This window comes from Lepisosteus platostomus, chromosome 2 (assembly GCF_059453375.1).
Source record: "Lepisosteus platostomus isolate fLepPlt1 chromosome 2, fLepPlt1.hap1, whole genome shotgun sequence".
Taxonomy (NCBI): Eukaryota; Metazoa; Chordata; class Actinopteri; order Semionotiformes; family Lepisosteidae; genus Lepisosteus; species Lepisosteus platostomus.
Window position 1 is genome coordinate 29,921,903 of NC_142612.1, and position 18,740 is coordinate 29,940,642.

At 36.5% G+C, this 18,740-nt stretch overlaps 1 protein-coding gene across 5 annotated transcripts in view; it reads left to right on the forward strand.

Annotated features, from left to right (window-relative positions):
* pcca (propionyl-CoA carboxylase subunit alpha) overlaps positions 1 to 18,740 on the forward strand; it is a 189,861-nt gene that overhangs the window by 85,742 nt on the left and 85,379 nt on the right. For all 5 annotated transcript variants that reach the window (XM_088604503.1, XM_088604512.1, XM_088604486.1 and 2 more), the window contains 4 exons: positions 1,414 to 1,557; positions 2,075 to 2,149; positions 9,212 to 9,280; positions 11,049 to 11,124. In XM_088604503.1, coding sequence (XP_088460629.1) covers positions 1,414 to 1,557; positions 2,075 to 2,149; positions 9,212 to 9,280; positions 11,049 to 11,124 — 364 coding nt within the window. The remainder of the gene's footprint in view (positions 1 to 1,413; positions 1,558 to 2,074; positions 2,150 to 9,211; positions 9,281 to 11,048; positions 11,125 to 18,740) is intronic.

The following is an 18,740-nucleotide window of genomic DNA, read 5'->3' on the forward strand; positions in this document are numbered from 1 at the left end:
TGCTTCGGAAATGTAACAGATACATGTGAAAGAAAACCTGCAGAATCAGAAATGTACTTGTGTAGTGTGCATCTCGTAGCAAATGCTTGATTCTGACTCTGGTTGATTCTGTTTTATCCCAGCTAAAAGGTAAAAGCATTGTGTATCATGCCAAATTGCTTTAAGGTATGATATGTTAATAAAATGTGTCAAGATGTCTGGAACCCCTTTCCTCTTTATAAACAAACTTACAACATGAACTGAGCTAATTAGCGGGACCATCTGTTCAGTTTAGCAAAGTTAGTGATATTTACTAGAGAAACTGTAAAAAGACAAGCTCAGTTTTGCATAGCAGGTGACAAGTGTTAGAAATTGGAATTTAATTCCCTGTCCTTTTTATGTTTGTGTGTATGTGCAGATATTGTGTATGTGCGTTTGTATATGTGCGTTATACCTTTACTCCCCTTTCCCATTTTACACCGTGTGCTGTGTAATGACTTCCATATTAATTTCATTTGACATTTTTTTATTTCTTAGATTATTTCTATAATGAAATAAATATTTCTTATTTCTTTTATTATTCTTTATCCTCCTAAAAAACTGAGCAACTACCCAGATTATTTTCTTCTGCTATGATGTACTTATTTGTGATTAGAGACCGGGGATGTATTGAATGAGGAGACAGAGCAGGGTATTCCCTTAACAGCATCATGCAAAGCTGTTAGCGGCAATTTGCTGATACTACATTGATTGCAGTGGTCCAGCCCAGCTATTGTGCATGCTAAGCACTACACAGATAAGTCTGTGGGGGAAAAAACTGAAGGATCCATCTGCTCATTTCTGCTCCTCTGCACTGATGTAAGATTACGCTAATCTGGTTACTTGTCAGGACAGGTTAGTGAAAGCAGGCGAATGGGTGAGATTTAGGCTGAACTGGTTCTCTGGAAATCGCCTGCTCTGCTCTAGATTTAGCAGTGTTATGTTTGGCAATGGAGACTGATAATCAGTTCCTTACAGCAATTCGGTGCTCTTTGCTTGTGGGTTATTGTTTTTTTTCTCTGAATTATTCAGACTGATACAGTGACTTAATTTGTTTTTTAAAATAACAATTTTCGGGGCTTTAGGTTAATGAGCCCTCTTGGTTGATTTTTGTAGTATGAAAATATTATGAGGGAATAAATACCATGTGCTGGCTTAGCCTTAATTGAAAGACCTAATAGCTTCATAAATTTTAATAGGAAAACATGTTTGCTTTCCTTTGCCATTGAAGATGCAGACTCTTGAACATCATGCAGAGAGGGAGAAAGGCAAAGGGAACCCCTGTTCAGTAAAATGTGGAGTTAAATGACGGATCCTTTTCAATGAGAGAATGTCCCGAATGCCCATCTTTGTGTTTGTTTCCACGATGACTGATGATTTTCTTTAACCTTGCAGGTTGAACACCCTATCACTGAATGTATTACAGGCCTGGATTTGGTCCAAGAAATGATTCGAGTTGCCAAGGGTTACGCACTCCGACACAAGCAGACTGATATTCCCATTAATGGCTGGGCCGTTGAAAGCAGGGTTTATGCTGAGGTAAAAAAAAAAATCCAAATAAAAATGTCTTCTCTGGCATTAGGTTCTCCAAGCAATCCTCGTTTTTTGGTTAGGAAAAGGTGCGGCTCATTATTTCAGTTACAGCAGTCTGTCAGTGGCTTTGTTTTAAGATCCCTCCTCTTCTTTGGTTTGCTTATGTTTAACATCTTTCAACATTTTTATTCAATTAAATTGCCCTCCTTAATTGCAGACAACATCCTGTATGCTTTAATGTTGTTTTCTCTGTGAGCAATTTAGGACGGTAATAATTTTGTAACTTGTTATGCTAATTAGGGGAACCTTTCTAAGTCTTTTTAGTGCAGCAGTAAATTTATTGGCCATTTGGTTGTAGGGGAAGAAAAGAAAAAGAAGTTTGAGTAATTAATCCCGTTAACCAAGGATAATTGGGCAAAAAATAGCCTTGCCAACGGCTTTAACTTCTAGCAACAGCAGTTAACCTTGTTTCCTGTGTTTTATTTAAAAGTTAATGTTTCCTCTTATTTTAACTTCCTTTCAGGATCCATACAAATCCTTTGGCTTGCCTTCGATAGGTCGCCTTTCCCAGTACCAGGAGCCAGTGAATTTGTCCAACGTAAGTTTCCAGTTAGATCTTGCTTTTTTCATTTCAAGTCATTAACTTAAGTTTCCAAAGACCAAGATCCTGTTTAATTTTTGTTTCATGAAACCTGTACAATTGCCACATCATCACGATTTATTACTTTTAGGGTTTTTGGGACTAATTTTCCTTTGTATGGTCAAATGAATATGAATGTGAAAGTTAATTCAAAAATGTTTTAACAACTTTCCCTGAAGCAAATATTGACACTTTGTTACCAGAAGATACAAAATAATGTATACTATAATATATTTCAGTGACATCTGGTGGTCTTCTTTTATTTTTTTTAATTCTGTACAAATACCAGTGATTCGTGGTCACGGGTTTGGGGGGGGGGGGTGTTTAAAATTACTCTCTTAAGAGATCCACAATGTGTGTACTATCACATTACTGTTTTTTGGGAAAAAGTATTTTGAAGTAATGGCATTTATGTAAATGGAAACCTTCCACGGGTCCTTTGTAGCTCCAAATAGATTTTAGCTTTCCCTTTTCATTTCTTGTAATATAATGGCAAGCATTTTCTCTAAAAACAGGCTAAGATGGGATAAAAGCCCTTTGAGTTTTTTTAAAAGTGCTTCTAAATAAAATTGTATTATTATTAAAAGCACAAGGTGGTAAAACAGCCCAAAAGGGTTAGCATTCTTCATCTCTTGGGCTCTTATCTTGTTCTTTGAACGCAAGAAAGATATGGATGATAGCAAGCTAGTCTCCATGTTAATGCTTGTCCGGCTCCAAGGAAACATGTAATTAATCCCAGGACTTCATAAAGGCAATTCAAGAGTATTTCTCTGAATCAGCTGCAATAACATGGATTGCTAACTCATTCCATGCACTCTTTGCGCTCTTTTAGAAAAGTGTCTCCTATTCTCTATTCTCCCGGGCTCCACGCAGAGATTGAAAGAGTGATTGGGGCTTCTTTTTTTGGTCTTCAGGAATTTATACAATCTCCTTGAAGTACTCTTTGGTAGGGGCTAATAAGATTCAAGTTTAAAAAAAAAACATTTGCACTTTGTATTCCAAAAATATTTTGTGTTTTTTTTCAACAGTAAATGTTTTAATAATAATACTTTGCTTTAACAAGTCAAACAAGATGTATCTTACTGAATTAAAATGAGCCTAGCCTGTTTATACCAGAAAAGACCAGTTTACATAATAAGAACAATTTGCTTGATTTTTAAAATGTATGAGATGTATCGAGTTGGAGACAGCACTACGTACTGAGTACTGAGTTTCATAACTTATGACCTATTTTATATTTATATGTCTAGGGATGGAGTACATGCTGGCATGTTTGGAAGAATATCTTTGTAATGTGTACTTTATAATATAAATGGGTATTACTGTATACACAGAAACATATGGTCATTTTTACTTCTGAAAAAGATTTTTCTTTCTGCTGTCATCTTGCACTCTGGAATCCACCCCACCTGAGCAGTCAATTTTGCCCTTTTCAGTTGCTGTGGTAGCTGCATTTCAGAGAAGAGGGATACAATCACTCTTCATTTAAGAGTCTGTGACATACAGGTAGAAGAAACATAAAAGTATAAACATAGGGTGGCATATACTGAGCTTGAAGAAGGTGCATATTGTATAAAAAAGACTTAGACTTAGTTATGGTGACATATACAACTTCTAGAGAATGTGGCAATGTGGTATAAAAGGCAAACGATATTCAAATCTTTAGTAAAGAGCATATAATGTATCTCAAGGGATGGTATGTTAAAATTGAAAAAGGCTCTATTAAGAAGGGATTTTGAATATTGTGTATGTGGCCAACACATAACAATCAAGATATTTTTGATTTGGAATCAGTCCACTGAAGTGCAATCAGATACATCCCTGGGCTTAATGAGATGTCCTATGCTGACAGGCTAAAAGAACTGAGCATTTTAGAAGACTTATATTCAAATATTCAGAATCCTCCAAGACGTTGACAAGACATGATCAACAGTGAAGGACATATCTAAGGTCAGGAGAAGTGCACTTTTTTACATGAAGGGTTGTGGGAGTATGGAACAAGCTACCCAGCCATGTTATCGATTGTTACTGTTAACCAGTGCCCAGACGCTGGCTGAGATCCTTGGCTCAGTTAGCTACTAACAATCAGTAGAGCAAGAAGAGATGACCTCTTGTTTGTAACCTTTCCTATATTTCTGTGTTTTTTAGTAAGAATTCCGAATACAAATCATTCTGTGAAGACAGGTTTTTAGTGAATACAATAACTCAGCACTTTGCAACAAGAATTGCTATGTTTATTTAGCAAGTGTGGCAGGGGGGAATACAGTAGTATGCAGTTCTTTATGTGAATTAACAGTCAGCCCTGTCAGTGGGTCACCAGACTTTTGACTTTTGAGATGCAGCTGATGATTCCTTCTCAGATAAGAATGTGTATCTTCATATCATTGTATTCTATAGGCAGTATACATGTCAGTATGTCATTATGTCATTTGTAAATCATCCAGACTCACTGTTCTATTAGTAAACAAATGTGTCACCTCTGTGTTAGCCACAGACTTAGAGTCTGTCTTAGAATGTTACATACTAATCCACTTTACCATGATACCTCGCTGAGGTGATCCTGGGGCTTCCTTGTCCTGTGCCTGTTTTGGAGCTCGGAGTGCTCACTGCCTTTTCCCTGACCTGGTTTACCCTCCCTGGAGTGGGAACTTCATTCCATGTGATTGCAGCACGTCCTTCTCCAGGGGCAGCAATTCACAGAGCCCCTGCAACCACGTTCGATAATCTGGAGCCCTCACCAGAGAGTATCGGTGCACCAGACTGCAGCCTCCCCCTCCACTTGTGCAGAGGGGCATTCACAGTTTCCAGCACCCGCAAGTCTTTGCAAGACATATCCTTGCGATGCCAGTTACATAATTAAGTTTAACTTCATTTTGATATTAATATTTTGTAGAATGGATGACTTTGCTGCACCAAGTAAAAATATCCTTCATTACAATGTGCATTTGTAAACCTAATTTTAAACTGTGGATGTTTATATACAATTGGTAGCGGCTAGTGTAGACAGCTATTTTGGTGTCTTCGTGAGGCTGGTGTCTTGACTCTCTGCTTGGTACGTTTCTCCTTTTGAGAACCTCGCGTCAAAATTCATTTGCAGAGGGAACTCGGCATGTCTGAGCTCAAGAGAGTGCAATTGTCAGTTACAGTATTCCACCTATTGTTTAGTGGAGCCTTACGAGGCATTGTGGTCATTTTTGATGCACCATCAAGTACAAATTGGAGCAGACACAAACAGCATTACCCGATCTGATGCATCTCGTGAGGTAGCAGTGCGGTGTATTGCTGTAGGGTCTGGACTTTGCTGGTAAACTGTCGCTTTTGACAACGTACTTCACTCAGATTGCTACAGTAAATAACCTGCTGCATTAATGGGTCTCCATATCATCATTGTAAATGAGAATTTGTTCTCAGTTGACTTACGAATTGAATAATAAACACCAAAGGAGAATCAATGTAACGTAATAATGAAGACAAAAATGGCTACGTTGCTTTTTTGAATTATTAAAAGCTCGATCACAAGGAGAGAAATGAATCTCAGCGCAAACTGACATTATTTTAAAAAAGCTGTATTTTACAAAGACGCTCATTTACACTGTCAGCTCCAGCGCGGAAGACAAGGGCAGTGGAAGAGAAGGTGTAACGAATGAAGTGAAAATGTATGCTGTGCAGAGCACTTGACATTCTCCATTGAAGCCGGCCCCCATTAATTACACAATTTAAATAATTATTTCCTTGATTTATTTGTTTTTCCTTTTTTTCCAGCTCTTTTTTTTTTCATCACAGTGAAGTTTTTTTCACCATATGGTTGCGGATCAAATAATGTCAAACATTTTGCCCTTGCAAGTTTTTGCAATTTGCAGTTTTCAAACGTGAGACCTGTTGAAAGCACAAGTGATAATGGACATGCTCTACCCCCTACAGTTTTTGTCCCACCATATCTTTCTTCAATTAATGCTACAGCAGGAGTTTTATGTAATAACACTTGCGCTTGTGAGCCATACACGTGAAAGAGAGAGAGGGGGGAAAAAAACAATTAAAATGCCTTAAATGTTCTGGTTGCTGCTGTTATGTTCTTGTGTGAATGTTGCATGTCAGCTAAATGGACCAAAGAAAAGATAATGTGATTGGATGCAGGAGAGTGCACGCTAAGCTTTGTCTATCATTATTGCTGGGAGCAATCAAATTGATGCCAGCGGGACAGTAGACGCGTTGACAGCTGTAATTATGTATCTCCATGGTGATCACTTTTGGCCTGTCATGGAGGCCCACAAGTCCCCTCGCTTGCAAGCATTTAATCAGATTGGGCTGTCACTTGTCAGGTAGACAGCAATAACTGGGGAGGGGGGTTGTGCGGAGGGGGAAGAGGTGAGTTAGAGAAGAAGGGTGGGAGCCGCCTGATAGCTTCACATGGGCTTGTCTCTACCAAGAAAATAATTTTTAATTATGCCGGGTGAGCTTCAGAGCAACGTGTTGTGGATTGCACACAGTTTGACCAGACATTTCACCCACTTTCATCTCTGTTTCCATTAGGAATTAAAAAAAAATCCTAAAAAGGGGGACAGAATGTAGTGGGTAGCTTTTTTGTTTTTCTGGAACTGACGTGTCCTCGGTTTTTCTCAAACAAGGGAGAGATCAAGACACGTATTTGAAGCTACTGTCATCACTCTGGGAATGCTACTGTTTCTTTTTAGTTTGTAAATGCTCAAGAGAAAAATATTCTAAAACCTATCCTCAGAAGCTTTTTGGTGGATGTGACTTTCCAGACAGTAATGGAAAATGAAAGATGGTATCAAATATCAAGTTATTAAAGAGCAGATTGAGCTGGACCAGAATTCAAAAGTAAAGGTTTCAAAGTACATTAATAAATGCAGATTCTTCAAAACATGATTAGGAGCCTTTCCGTGTTTTTTTCAGATTTTGCTAAATCCAGAGGAGAAATGCGCTAATACTGATTGTTGGATGTGCAACGTCATACTCTGTGGCTCTCAAATGTGTGCATTTTCTAAAGGGTAGGGGGCGAGAGTAGGGTAATAAGAGTCGCGAGCTAAAAAAATCCCCCCAGGATGTACTTTCTTGTTTATATTTACCTAAATGTCTTTGAGACTGGAAAGGAAAAACAAGCAGATGAAGTGGTAGTTATTTTAACCTTTTTAATGATCCCCAGTTTATATTTAGGAAAACGTATTGTTTCAGATAACTCACCGATTATGATAATTATAGAACAATATTTTTATACTTCCCTTAGCAACAAAAAGGAGGGGACATGGGTGCAGTGAATTAAGGGAAAAAAGATTTTAAGTGGAAATGGGGTAAAAAAAGGACAGTTTTTTTTGGCAAATTGTATTCCTACATCGTATGCTTACGTATGTGCTCAGACAGCCCATATTTGCTGTCAATTTAGAGCAATCTTTTTGACACAGAATCATATTTAAAAATTTTATGTTCTGAAAGTTACCTTGATTTTCCAGGAGTTAAGTTTTAGAATTGCGATATCTCTTAGGGTGCAGGAGGGAGTGAGTGTGATTCCCTTGTTCTTTTAGCTATCATACTACCCATCTTTTCTTTCTAGAATGCAGATGTGTGGGGCTATCCACTTTGAAGGTCTTGACCAGATGGAGATGTTTAGGGGTTCTGTGAGGCATACCTCCTTGGTATCCCTAATATCTGCTTTGCAGACCACCTACTGTCCTATCATTAAAGTGGTTTCTAGCCACCTCATGCTTAAAAACTAAAATTGGTTGTTTTTTAAAAACATAAGAAATCTGGCACAGGAGCCAGTGGAAAAGAAATCCGATGAATACCTATTTCCCAGGTGATGAATTTGGAAAGTTAGCCACATTGTTGTGCTGATGAGATCAAAGGGAGATAAAGAAAGAGGACATATGTATGTGGACTCCAGTTGTTGGCTGATATCGTCCAGAATTGGCTGGAGGTGCCAGTATTTGCAGTATCAGAAATTTATCTGTGGATTTTGAGATAAAATTTCACAGAACTTCATCTGGTAAATAGTTGTTTTTGGAAGGGGGGAAAAAGGTTAGAAGGGAGAGGTGGTAACTGAGGGAGCCATCCAGTCATTTTGAGGAAAGCAGACAGAGTAGCTCCAACTGGGTAACTTGTTCCAGACTTCAACTACTTTTCCTGTAAAGAAGCGTCTCCTGTTGTCATTTTTAAGAGCATTTCCCCATAATTTCCACCTGTGTCACCTGGTTCATTTCTCGGTTATTTCTGATGTATTCTAACATGTTAACTCTGTCAGTGCTGTTGAGCATTTTGAAAATTTGTAGTGAACTCGTAACTCCACAAATTCAAATGGGTTGTTGGGTTCTTTTTGACTTCAGAATTCTCCTTGGCAAATTATTCTTCAAACTCAATTTCAGCTGCAAGAGGTGACCATGTGATTCTATTGCATAAGGGAATGAAATGCATCATGGAGAACTGCAGTTACATGAGTTATCCACCAGGAAGTGCTACATATGCATTTGATTAGAACCATATTTAAACAGTATTACCTTAAAAGGGACCTCTGTTTTCTGTCGTTTGGCACATGTGGTGAGTGCAGTTCCTTTTATTAACTTAAAACGAAGGCCTTGCTAAATCCCAAACACATTATTCCAATGCTCAACCAAAACCAGTTAAAATTCACAAGGTTCTGTCTTTCTGCGCTGTGGTTCAATCATGTTTGTGTGACAACATCTCTTCAATGTATAAATTGTGGGGGAGATGATATTCAGGTGAATTTTTAATGTTCTTAAAACCTCTAATATTTTTAGAACCCATTTCTAAAAATATGCTGGTTTTTCTTGAATGTAATTGTCAGGGTACTAGATTACAAATGGGTGAAACAAAAAGTAATTTCAGTTGCTGAATAACTTGAGAGAAGGGCACTAAGTTGACAAGCAGTCCTTTATTACTTCAGTTTTTGTTGGAGAGGAGCACGTATATAATGTGTTGTGAAGGAATTCTTAAAGATCTACAGTATTTGTTTTAATGTATCAAAAATGAATTTTTCTTGTCTTTTAGGTGCGTGTGGACAGTGGTATTCAAGAAGGAAGTGACATCAGTATTTATTATGATCCAATGATCTCTAAAGTTAGTAATTTTCTTTTGATTCTTTACATGGACTGTATTGTTAGTTTATTTTAAATATCAATTAAACAGTGTTTTGAATGGTTCTTAGGTTTTGATTTTTATTTCTATTTTTCTGTTAAGTTACAATTTACATGTTCTGAAATTGAAACATTTATAAGCAAGCAAAAATCACGTTATTTCTTAAATATACTGGGAATGTATATGGAAAAAGGCCATTAGAAAAAACAACTTAATACAGCCTGCACACTATTGTGTGTTGAAGGAATGCATTTACTTGGCACTAGTGTGGTTTAATGTTGTGAGGTGTTCTATCTGAATTTCTTAATATGAACATAACTACCAAGGTAGTTGAGTGAAACATTGAAATAAGGACATAGTTCTAACTGCGTATGAATTTTACACGCCTTCTAAAATTATTTATAAAAAATATTGTATTTTTATATCTAAATTCAATTAGTTTTAATGAAACATTATAGAAAATTTAAGAAGCAAGATGCACTCTGTGAAAAGATTTAAACCCTTATTTGATCTTTTTCCGAACCATGTGATTTCTTGGAATTCAAAAATATCTACGGTACTTCATAAATACTGAAGGCATTGAAACCTCATAAATGTTTAGGAATCTCAGTTCATTCACAGAGTATCAGAGAAGTTGTAAGGAGATCACTTTTTTCACCATCCATCAGGAAACCCAGTAAAGGATTTTTTTCTCCTGCTAGAAAATCTGTAGTACAGTACTTGCAATGAAGTGAATGTGTACTCGGAGAAATGGGAGTCTGAGAATTTAAACTGAGGAGAGAACTTGAGTGCAAAAGAAGGGGCAGTATTCTCCTCACCTCAGACAGATCATGCAAATGAGTAAGCATACTGTAAGGTAGTTGCCATTTTTTTTTAGTTTTGCTGTCAATATCAATTTCTTATACCAGGTTTAGATGCAGTCTGTCACACCCTGAATTCTTTAATTGCAAGCTCTTTTCTTTATTTCCCCTAAAGGGCAGCTACCCTACACCAGCAAGCAGTTCATTAAAGCCCATGCCGAAATAGCATAATTTAAATGAACTTTACAGTAACTGTTAATATTCAAGTATTCCAAGTAATGAAGTTTTTTTTAATTAGTATATGATGTAAGCATACACACAGTGTGTAGGATATGTTGTACATTTTATTTAAAGTTTTTTACATGCTAAGGTTGCCCTGTTCAAATTTACTGTTTTTCCCCCACAACAGCTGAATTGATTTTGTTATAGAATACAGTCTGGCTGATGTGGGTGGAAATTATGCATAAAAGGGAAGTGAAGTACGTTTAAACAACAGCTTCAAAAACATACTTGTCCTTGAATATATTATTAATAGTAATAATAAAAATCAAGTAAGTGTAGAGGGAACTGTATAATTTCTGAAATAATTAGACTGAAGCACTAATGATTTTTACATGGTAATTAGACCCTTGGGACCAAAGTTCAGGCTTACATTTATACGGGAGATCTCCTTTGTTTCATGTAGATGAACTATTCTGAGACAAATTGATCCTGCACGGAGCCACCTACATGTATTTTAGCTAAGAAATGTACAATTTTAAAATCTGTTTAATAATGTATCAGTTTTTAAAATACAGCTGGTTAAAAGCACAGGTGAAAGCATTGCTCAGTGTTATAACATGACGAAATACATCATAAATCTCTCTAGACTATATTCATTGATCATATGAGCATACTTTTGCTTTAACTATATTATGGTAATTATAATGGCTATTTTTTTTCTCCTTTAGTTGGTTACATATGGCTCGACTCGTGCTGAAGCACTTCAGAGAATGGAGGAGGCTCTAGACAATTATGTCATTCGAGGTAACTACTGAAACTCCTAGTGTGGTAGGCTGGCATAAATTAAAGGGAAACAGCTGGAACAGGTTGTAATTAACAAATCGAATAAGATTGTGCTTATTAACTCAAAATTACAGCAGAAAAGGCTCACATTAATTAGGAAGATCCCTGATTTCCAAGGAGATTGCCATATTTTATTCCTACTGTCACCCCTGACTCAGGTGTCTGCGTGAGTGTGTGTATGTGTGTGCCACACACACACACCTGAAGAAGACTCCTTCACTAAAATTGTTTTTTTCTTTTTTTTTACTTTTCACTGCAGAATTGACCTCTGCTCGTAACTTTTGCAGCTCGCACGCTGACACAGCTCCGTGTACTAATGCACACCTCCGCTGCATGTCTTTTTAGGAACGGGCTTAAGCATTTCTGGACTGTCAGCACCCTTTTGCATTTGACACTTATGGCTTTGGGCTTAGCCAGTTGTATAAATCCCATGTATTATTAATGGAAGTATATTTGCTTGGAGGTCAGTACAAGATGCCAGGATTTTGGCTGGAAAATATTTTTATGTAATGATATTAAGCACAGCACCTTTTAGTCTGCTAAAATTCACACTTTGGTTAATTAAATTAGCAGCATTTTTTCTGAAATGTGAAATCTTCCCAGTATTTCCGGGACCAGAAATGTATTTTTGTTTTTCCGCCTTCCATTTGGTTAAGAAAAATTCCCAAAATTCCTTTAAACTTTCTTTGACGTGGTTAATGCATTTTATTAGTGATGGAAAGCTTTTTGTCTCAAGATCAAAACTTCTCTCCAACAATAAGCAAGGAATACTTTGCATAGCATCCCAAGTTAGATACAGAAAAATCCAGCTTTTCCCAGGTGCAGCTATAAGCAGCCCTTTCCGGCAATGGATTAAATGTAATTTTTTACTTCCAGTTGGACTTTCCAGTATGTGGGACAAAAGCTTGAATGAATAATGTGAGAATAGAGTACACTGTTACATGAGAGCGAGGAAAGGGAATTGACTCAAACATAACATGCTCAGAATGTTACCAGAATTGTAAGTAAAATTTGAATGAAGAAACAGGTAATACACTTATGAAGTACAAATAAAAATCAGAAATATACTAGTTGAAGCAGAGCTCGCACTAGATAATGAAACTTTCAAGAGGACCGAAGTATCTGGCGAACTGTATTATGAAAAAATAAAAAAATATATATTTTAAACAATTTAGAAACAAAAACTGGTACGTCTCAAAAACCATCTTGAGTTTTAAATTATTGATGATCATTTATTATGGAAAATTATAAGCAGCAAAAGCAAAAAACCCACTTAGGAATGTACTATTTTGTAGAGATTATCTGTAAGGGAAAGTCCAATAAATTTCAGACAATTAGCCTAAAAAGAGACTAACTGTTGTATGAATCTATGATGTGTTGCTGAAGGAATCTTTTTAAAATCGAAATAATACAACTATTATATATTGTAGATATATATACAGTAGAAAATTGATTATTTCAAAGTGGCAATCAGTGTGTAGATCATAACTTTTGCTTGGGTAAACAGGACAGTGGATGTTTGTAAGGGCCATAATTTACAGATTTCAATGTGCTCCCCAGGATGTGCATGAGGGTGCATACAGCTTTTAAAATGTATAGTGAGGACATCACAGTTCCCAAAGCTGTTCTTGATTATTAACTGAATGTCAGCTTTGTTTTGAAGGATCCTCTAGCACACTGTGTATTTAGAAAACAAGCATTCTGAACATAATATGCTTAAATCCTCTAAAAATGTGCAAAGATGCATTATAATGTCCACAAACTGTGGTGAATGGGAATTGTTTGCTTCCTTAAACTGAACGTGTTCTCCTAGTTTATGTGGAAAATCTTATGTGGCTAATTTTTATGAGTAAAAAAAGCAAATGCTGTATGCCCATGCACATCATAGTACACAGTAAAATGTTTAATTTTGGCCATTTTTTTAATGTACAGTATGTACTTTAGATGTAGAAGCACTTATTTGAGCAGATTTAACAGTAAGTTTAGGTTATTTAGGATATTGCTAGTGGATGAGAGGTGAATATTTAAGTGATGAATGCCGTTTATGAACAGGTAAGATTTCTGTGGATAGTGGAGGAATACGATCTTAAAGAAACTGAGTGACCATAAATACACATGGTAGACAGTGCTGATTACTGGTTTTGGACCAGCTACACATAGAATGTTTGATTAATGGTGTTGCTTACATGTCCTGTTGTTCTTCTGCTTTAATCTGTAAATTACAAAGCTGCTTCTTTGCTAATGTTTCAACAGTAATCTCAGATATGAAAAACAAGCCAAAAAAGGTTTTTTTTGTCTTAATAGTACAGCCCTGATTGTCAGATTGTGCCAGGGTACCACCTCAGTTTGTTTTTGCTGATAAAAAAACAAATTTGTAAATTAAAGTTATGAAAGGAAAACAAGATTATTAAAATATAGATATATATGAAAACTTTATTGCACAAAGAATTTGATTTGGTGACCCAGTGCAGTGTGAAAACACAGCAGCTAATACACACATATGCACATTATAAAAAAAGCATGTAAGAAGTTAGAGAATTAGAAATAACTCAAAAACATCTAAAAGGTTTCAGAAATAAGCTCCATTCTTCAATAAAACCATTTAGTCTGTGGTGATTAAATGCAGAAAACACATTAGCATATCTTAGGTATAGCACAGTAAGTTTTATGTGTTAGATTTTATGTGGCTTTTTTGTTCAAAAAAGGCATATGTCCTCCTCTGTGCTCTATGGCTATGCACTTTATAGTACATAGTATATTTTTTACATTTTGGTTGTTTTTTTCAGGAATGTGCTTTAGAAGTAAAAGCACTTGGTTGGGGGGATTTAACAGTATGTTAAGGATATTTAGGATATTGCTAGTGGAGCAATATTAATCAGCAGGCTACTAATCTTTGGAAAATTATTGGAGATGGCATCATAGAAATGGTATGTGTTTCACTTTGCTCTTTGACAATTATGAAACTCAGCTATAGAACATTTGAATATGAGCATGTGGTGCCAACCCTGTTAAGTATAGCATTAATAACCTTAATTGAAATATTGCTTTTGGAAGTTTGCAGTCTGTCTTTTAATCTGGGTTCACCTTTAAGGTGTTGGTATCAAAATATGAAAATTAACTGAAAAGTAATTTGTGTGATTTAATTAGTTTAATATCTAAGCATTTCCAAAATTTTGAAAAGTCTGGAGCCATAATTGCAAATTAAGTTACAATTCATATTGTTAACTAATTAGGTTTCAGTTCAACAAATAAAGACACAAAAGAGTCAGCATTTGGGCATTACATTTTGTGCTTTATCTCTTCATGCTAGCAATACTGTAGTCACCAAATACATGTTATTTCAATGACTTTTTTTGTGTTTTTACAAATTATTAGAAGTTTTTAAAAATAATAAAGCCTGAAGTGAGTCTTTAATAAGATGCTGTGAGTGTGATTTTATCCTTCATATTAAAAAAATTACAGAATGTAAGTACTATGAGCTTTTTTCCCCTGATTGAGAATGGCCTTGTTTTGAGTTTCAAGTTCTTGATATAAAGTCAGTATCAGTGCCTCGCTTGTTTTTTTTTCCATGCTGGAACAAGAGCAATGTCAGAGTGGTAGCCTGCGTTGGAAATAAAATTGAAAGCATGAAGCTTCTGGTCAATTTCTATCGCTCTGACAGGGTTAGTGGAAGTGGGCAAGTATTTTGCAGCTGTCAATAAAGGGTCGCAGAGAAAATCATTAGCTGAGGATTGAGTCTGAAAGTGGATTCATTGAAGTAATACAGAGTTCAATAACTGAAAACAAAGTGCATCCTATTTGCTGTAAAATATCTGCACTATTACTATTAGGGACGGATGATAGGCCTGAGTTCTTCCATTGAGAAGTAATCTAAACTCAATATCAGAGGTGACAGGGCTTTTCTCGTACGGAAGCAGTGTTGAATCTCTCATCTTTCTTTTGTTATATACATAACATCTAGCCTTCTGGACCTTCTTTATTTGATAACATCGTTATTTTTAAGCATCGGATTCTTTTGTTATTCCGATCACTTCAAATGGAAATAAAACAGTGCTGATTCCTTATGGTATTTTGCACCAGAATAAATCACCTGCTGTATAGATGTGTACCCTAAATTGTTAGTTTTTTTTAAAGTAATCCCATGTCCTTAGAAAATTTAATTGTGGATTTTTAATTATACTGTAATTTTGCAAACCTAATCCTTAATGGAAAATGTTTTATAACAGATCTTTTGTTCATCACATTTTGTTGTATTTTACAATCCCTGAACCAATGTATTTTTTTCATTTGCAATAAATTAATTGTAGATAGATTTGTTTTGATAAAAATGCTGAAATTAGCTGGCACCCATGGATAGAATGATTGAGGTATAGGTCAGTGTGGGTTATAGGTTAATTTAGGTGTATTAATTTAATTGAAACATGGTTGGAACTTTCATAATGCATATCTTTGGCAGTGTACATTAAGGAATATTTTTGTCTGTATGGAGAGAGGGAGTCGGCCTCTGTGCTTTAATATGTGAATGAAAAAAGAAAGCAGTCCGTGGATGCATTTTTGGTATTTCACACGTACAATGGCCCTTTCACACAGAAGATCAGCTAAGCTCTTTGAGCACCTCCATCGTCTGCATTATTATACCAGAACAATGTTTAATGAGAGCAGATAAATGGAGTATCATTTGTAGTGAGCCATACTGCATGCTGTACCCACAGAGGAAATCATAAATAATCAATGAAGCGCTCAATGGATATGCAAGGCTGGGGGTTGGTTTGAGGTACAATTTGTATCTGTACAGTGTTCCTTTGGCCACTTTTTCCTTACTGTTGACAGAGTGTCCGAGCAGCCAAGTGAGTATTTAGTCCATCCATCTTAAGTGGGAGACTGGCCTCGGTTCCTACTGTCGTTTTATTCCGATGGCCTTCATACTGGGATTAGATTTCACTGCACTCTCCACGTCCCCTGGACATTTTAGGAGGTAGCGAGTCTTAGGCCAGGGCCTCCCTTTTTTCATGGCATTTCTGTCTCTCTTGGCTTCTTGGATTAATCCTGGTGAGCTGAGAAGCTCGGCAGTGCGCAGGCGCTCTTCACCGCCAATCCAGAGAGTAGAGCCAAAGCAATCACAATATGCCCCCCACCAGTACTTTGCGTGCGATAGGGGGTCTTCACTAAATTCTCTTTATTCCAGACACAACAGACAAATACAAGCAGGTGCCAGAGTTTAACTCTGATTTTATCTGTTTAAAGTCCTATTTTTGTAACTGAGGTCTAATGATTTTCAAAAATGATATACATTTATTTATTTTATTTTTTTGAAACTAGCAGGAGTACAAAGACCAGCTGTTTTTTTTCCTTATTTTGTGAATGGAACAGACAGTAGTACTACAGACAATGAAGCAGAAATCTTTCAGAATCGAGTTGGATTTACCAAAGAAAAGCACATATTTATGGCTTTCATTTGTTTCTCTAATTGCTTAAGACAATTCAGTTCCCAGAGAAACCTCTTTTTGATATGTCAGAAAATCCATACTGTAACCTTGGTTTAATTGCTCTGTTTAAATTGTGGTACATGACTTGTTTTGATAGCCTTTCGTTTTATGTGAGGACCCCCTAGGATTTTGCATATTTTCACAACATTTTCAGAAGCTTTTTTTTTTTCATGGGCAGCAGAGAATAACAAAGAGGCTTACATTTGGGTTGTTTCTTAATTAAAAATTTAAAACGGATTAGGCTTCAAACAGTCTTATTATTTCAGCCCCCACAAATCATCAGCGGTATAGGTTACAACATAACGTGGGCAATAATTCAAGCATTTTGGAATAATTTGCAGAAAACCTGCAAATTCCTGCCCTTGAAATACCATTGTTGCTCCTAATATACTCTAAGTTCTCTTTTTAGGTTCCTGGTTTTATGAAATAAGCAGTATTTGTTGGCCTCGTTTGATCCTTTGAGCATGTTGGGCTTAATGTCTGGCCAGTGTTTTTCAAGCAGCAGGTAGTCGGGAACAAGCTGTTGGAGAGTCATCATTCTTTAGTCTAGCTGTTATTCACACACAGATGGAGACCTTATGAACTTTGACAGAGGTCATTTTTAAATTACATATTTAAAATTTCTTGTTTTCATAGGGGCTTTCGAGGGGAGCTGTAGGTTTGGGGGGAAAAAATGTCGTCCAGTTGCGTTGGGTTTATTTTTTTTGCGTTCATTTTGTTTCTGTTATTAAAGTTTTATTTCTTTGGAGATTCTTCACCTCCTTCATGCACATTGAAAATTCAATTATCCGGCTTTCATTCTAGTGCGAGGAAGCTCTCCCTCCCCTCCTCCTTTTTTTGAGATCGCTTCCCTCGCTGCCCAGAATAAGCCATGTTTTGAAAGTAGACATTCTGGCAACTAGCCAAATCTTCCTAGACAAATCTAAGCTGCGTTTTATTGCAGCTTTGTGAACTGTATTATGGAAAAATTAGATGCTATTTTTTCTTGTTCCCTTGAAGTATAATGATAGTAATAGTATTATACAGTAAATGTGTTGTGAGCTCATTTTGGTCACTGACAAGATCCCCAGATTCACAGTCCTTACCCTAATAGGTATTATAGCACAGAGTAAAATTTGCTGTCTTAACCTTCTTTATATTTTATCCAGGCACACCGGCAGTTTGTTTTAAAGCAGGCTGTATTCTGTTGCAGGTGTTCTCATTGGTTTCAATGTGTGTGCGTGTGCATATTTCTAAAAGTTCTTTGAAATGCCTTATGCTCCCAAGAAGAAAAAAAAACAGGCTTTCTCTGATTCAATTTAGATAAATCTTTTTCTGTATCCAGTGCTAGTCTGGAGCACTTATACACTGCTAGTCATCTTTAATGTTTCCTTTTAAGACATCGTTTTTTTTTTCCTTCTCAGTGGTCATCCAACAAGCTTTGTAGTATCAGAGTAGCTGGTTCAGAGTGAATTAGGATACTCCTGGCAGTGTTTGATATAAGGTCCGTTGGGGCAATCAATTGATACAGCGAAATCCCTAGCATCTGTCCTCAACCATCATCTCGCCAGGGATCCATTGGATGTGTCGAAAAAGCACGAGACTATCTGGATTCACACTATAACATGTTACATTTTCTATTCAGTGACACTTTGAAAATGGACTAGATTTCTTTTGCTTTTAGTCTAAACTGCAGTAGTGGCATCAAATTCCAAGACTGAAATGTCACAATTTCAATTGCACATCTTGTTCATAAATTATACTTTTTTAATCGTAGACTTTTTAAAGAGGATTGAGGACAGGACAGATTTCGGTATGACGCTGTGGCTCAGAAAATGAAGTGCACAGGGAGGTTTTATGTTTCAAATGGTGTTTTTATTTGCAGAAGGGTTATTGGAAAACTTTGACTGCTTATAATAAGGCCACTGCAAACTCCAGAGAACCGTGGTGACCTGAACTGGTCCTGTGACACCAGGTGGCGTGAGGACTGATCTTGTTTTAATCAAACGGTCAGATCTCCTCATTGAGCCAGTGCTACACAAGAACAGGGTATGGATAGCTCCTCAACAGCTCTAGGAGGTAAAAATGTCATATTTCAATCAGGCTGAGCCT